The sequence below is a fragment of the Buceros rhinoceros genome, unplaced genomic scaffold, assembly GCF_000710305.1.
Source record: "Buceros rhinoceros silvestris isolate BGI_N320 unplaced genomic scaffold, ASM71030v1 scaffold447, whole genome shotgun sequence".
In the NCBI taxonomy this organism is placed as follows: Eukaryota; Metazoa; Chordata; class Aves; order Bucerotiformes; family Bucerotidae; genus Buceros; species Buceros rhinoceros.
Genome location: NW_010422536.1, coordinates 16,867 through 20,043, shown reverse-complemented (window position 1 = coordinate 20,043; position 3,177 = coordinate 16,867). Strand labels below are relative to the sequence as shown.

Genomic DNA, 3,177 nt, shown 5'->3' with positions numbered 1-3,177 from the left:
ATGCAGCACTTTGAGGCAAAAGTACCTTCATATAAAGTAATAGAAAAATAATTATGTAAACTTCAGAGATTTCTGTATATGTTTATATATGCTTTTAAGGTACAGTATAAAATGGTTGTGCAGGCTGTTTTCACTTTTGAGTAAAACCAGTGTCTTTTCTTTCATTTCCATTCAGAAAAATCTGGGTTTTGGTAAAAATTATTGCCACTAGTTAAAAAACGTCAGGGGCATTCTGTATGTCGGATTTCATTTCAGTACTCTGTTTCTCAAAGACATTCAGATTCAGTATTAATGATACTTCTTATCAGTAAATTATAGTAGCAAACTTCTGCTTTTTCTGTTGTTATGTTACAGTGATATTAAACAAAAAAGTGTATTGTTTTTATTCTTCTGCCTTATGCTGTGAATAGAATTTTTAAATTATTATTTAGGAAGCAACAATAGATACAGGTGTTGAGATGATCTTAAACTGTGATAACTAGACGATAACTTACACCAAAGGAAGTAAATTATTTAATTCTTGAATTCCTTTGTGTATGTATCGTGTCCTATAGCCCTGAGGATGACAGAAGGGATTTTATTATCTGAGGGTTTTTTGGTTATGTCCTCCTTCATATTAACAGAGTTAAAGCCCTTGAGAAAAAAGGATAGTAATAAAATAAAAAAAAAAAGGCATTTTACTGTCATAGTAATGTGTGTTACAGGATCAGAGTCAATCTACTTGCTGTTCCTCTCTTTTGAGGTACTAGAATTTTCCAAGGATAAGTCAAATGTTGTGGCAACTGTCCCTTTTATTTGTTGTGAAGGTGAGAGCAGGCATGAAGGTGGAGTTAAGGTGGCAGGTTGCAGTTTTAGTAGCTTGAGAAGAAGTAACATTTTTCTGATCTCAGTTTGTGATCTGTGTGTCACTTAAGAAGGATCAGATGAAGGATGAGGTGTCACTCTCTGTGGACCATCCAGCAACATGCAGGTTGTCTTCAGCCTAAAGTTCAGTTTGCTCTTCTGGATCTTGCTGCTCTTTGCTATAGCTTGGTAGAGGGTAGAATAATGAAACCAACTTCTTGTTGGAAGCAATGAGGTGAAGGGAAGTTGAAGCTGACAAGGGGAGTAGAGTGCACTGAATTTCAGCACACGTTTAGGTAGGCAAGAACAAAAATAAAAACAATAAAACCTTCTTACTGATGATAATTTTGAACCCAAGCTGTGCCTCTGTGCAGCAGGCGAGTCTGGAACTTCAAAGGAAGTTTAAAAGATCTTCAAGCTTCTGCCTGTTCGTTCACAAAAGCAGAGAATTGCTTTATGGCCTTAAAGAGAGGAGTCAGATTATCAGCGCTCTGGAAATGTATCTGCTCTACTTTGGCTGCTTTTCCCTTATACGTAGTTTAAGAAAGTGAGCTTTGAAGGATCAGGAAGGAGGCTTAAAATAGCAGCAGTGAAGAAGTCAGAAGATTATTAAGTTCTGTTTTTACCTTGTATCGTTCCCATCAGACGTTTCCCTTTTTGCCTAGGTACGTTCCAGTTCCTTCCACTAAAACAGGTGACCATTCTTCAGGTCAGGTTATTCATTTGGTTGCGTGGGTAGGCGGCATTTGTGCAGTTTCTGATGATGAGATGTTTGTTCTGCAACACTTTAAGCATTTCTTTGAATATGGTTAATTCAGCTGAACGCTGGCATTCGTTATTCTTCTATGACCGGATCTCACATCAGTATTATGATACCTCATTTTTCATACTGTGGTAGTTAAGGAACAAAGTTCAGTAAAATTTTTCCTACTGATTTTCTTTTGTGTCTGTGTGCTTAAAATGAGAAATAAAGAATGGTTAACTGGTCAAAAATCAAAAGCTCACTTGGGGGTTTGGAATCCGTCATCGTTATCTTATATGTGTTTATATCAAATAAATTCCTGAAGATCTTCACCATTTTTATAGGTAACATTCTTTTATGACTGATTGAGATCTAGAAAATACAGGTCAGCTTGACGAGTTACCTGAATAATGTTTGGGGCTTTTTATTTAAAGAAATTAAAGGTATAATCCTTGTTGCTTGTTTAAATACTATCATTATTTGCAGACATTTAGCTGTGTGTTGGCTAGGTCTTTGGGTATATTATATGAGCTTTGGAATCTGTGCTTGTTTCTCTTTGCAAGTATTTCCTCAGCATGTTGAGTCCTGCAAATAATTAGTTTTTATTACATTGAATAAATTTTAATTGAATGTTTGCTCTTTTATACACAGTCTGTTCCATTTCAAGATTGTAAAGGTTAGCACTGGTTTTATTTTGCATAATAAAAACATTGGCTTAATTTGCTGTCTCATTGTGGGATTACATTTATTCATTTATTTTAAGAAAGAAGCATAAATTTTTGAAGTTTATCTTTCTGATGGTTCAAAAAGAATGTATCTTTTCTTTTTCTCTTCTCAGATTTATCCAAGAATAGATTAACTGAGGTTCCTACAGAGTTGTGCCATTTTGTGTCACTGGAAACACTAAATCTATACCACAATTGTATTAAAATTATACCAGATGCCATAGTAAACTTGCAAATGCTAACTTACTTAAATTTGAGGTAAGTGTAACTTTGCCATTTTTTTTTGTTTATTTGCAAATGTGTAAAACTTTTTATGTCCGTACTTTGTGTTTCTGGAACAATTAACTACATTTTTCATTTTACTGGAAGCAGTAATGCAAAAACTCATTGGCTGTAGATACAGCTCTGTGAGGGCATTGTAAAGGCTGAAATGTAAAACAAGTTATTTAAAGACCGAATAATATTTATCCCTTGCTTTCCCATATTATTCTAGGAAATTCAGAATGCTAATCACATCAGCACAGTCGGATTCTTTTTAATTCCCTTCTGGTAATAACTTCTGTGAAACTTGAGATATTTCTTACGGGTTTCTTAGCATTTGAGGCTGTTAAAACTGTAATAGTGAAGATACAATAACCTTGTCTTTGCATGAACAAGGTTTCAACAGGTTGCAAAGTGGCTTTTGGGCTTTAAATTTAAGGTATGAAGGCTTGATCTGTTTTGTAAATATTGAGAATGTTTCTCAAACCTTCCTGTATTATTACTGTACTGTAGTTTTGACCACTACGGAACACTAATTTGGGCTCTAAAAGTTGAAACAGAAGAGTGTGTCCTGAGAATCTACACTCATGTAAGGAACAGGACTTG

General features: G+C 34.8%; 1 protein-coding gene across 1 annotated transcript in view; it reads left to right on the top strand.

Moving 5' to 3' along the window:
* Positions 1-2,423: 2,423 nt before the first annotated feature.
* The window catches only part of LOC104496866 (leucine-rich repeat and calponin homology domain-containing protein 1-like), a gene marked incomplete at both ends in the record, with an annotated part of 16,650 nt that continues 15,896 nt past the window's right edge, over positions 2,424-3,177 (top strand). Inside the window, one exon of the mRNA XM_010140050.1 lies at positions 2,424-2,568. Coding sequence (XP_010138352.1) covers positions 2,424-2,568 — 145 coding nt within the window. The remainder of the gene's footprint in view (positions 2,569-3,177) is intronic.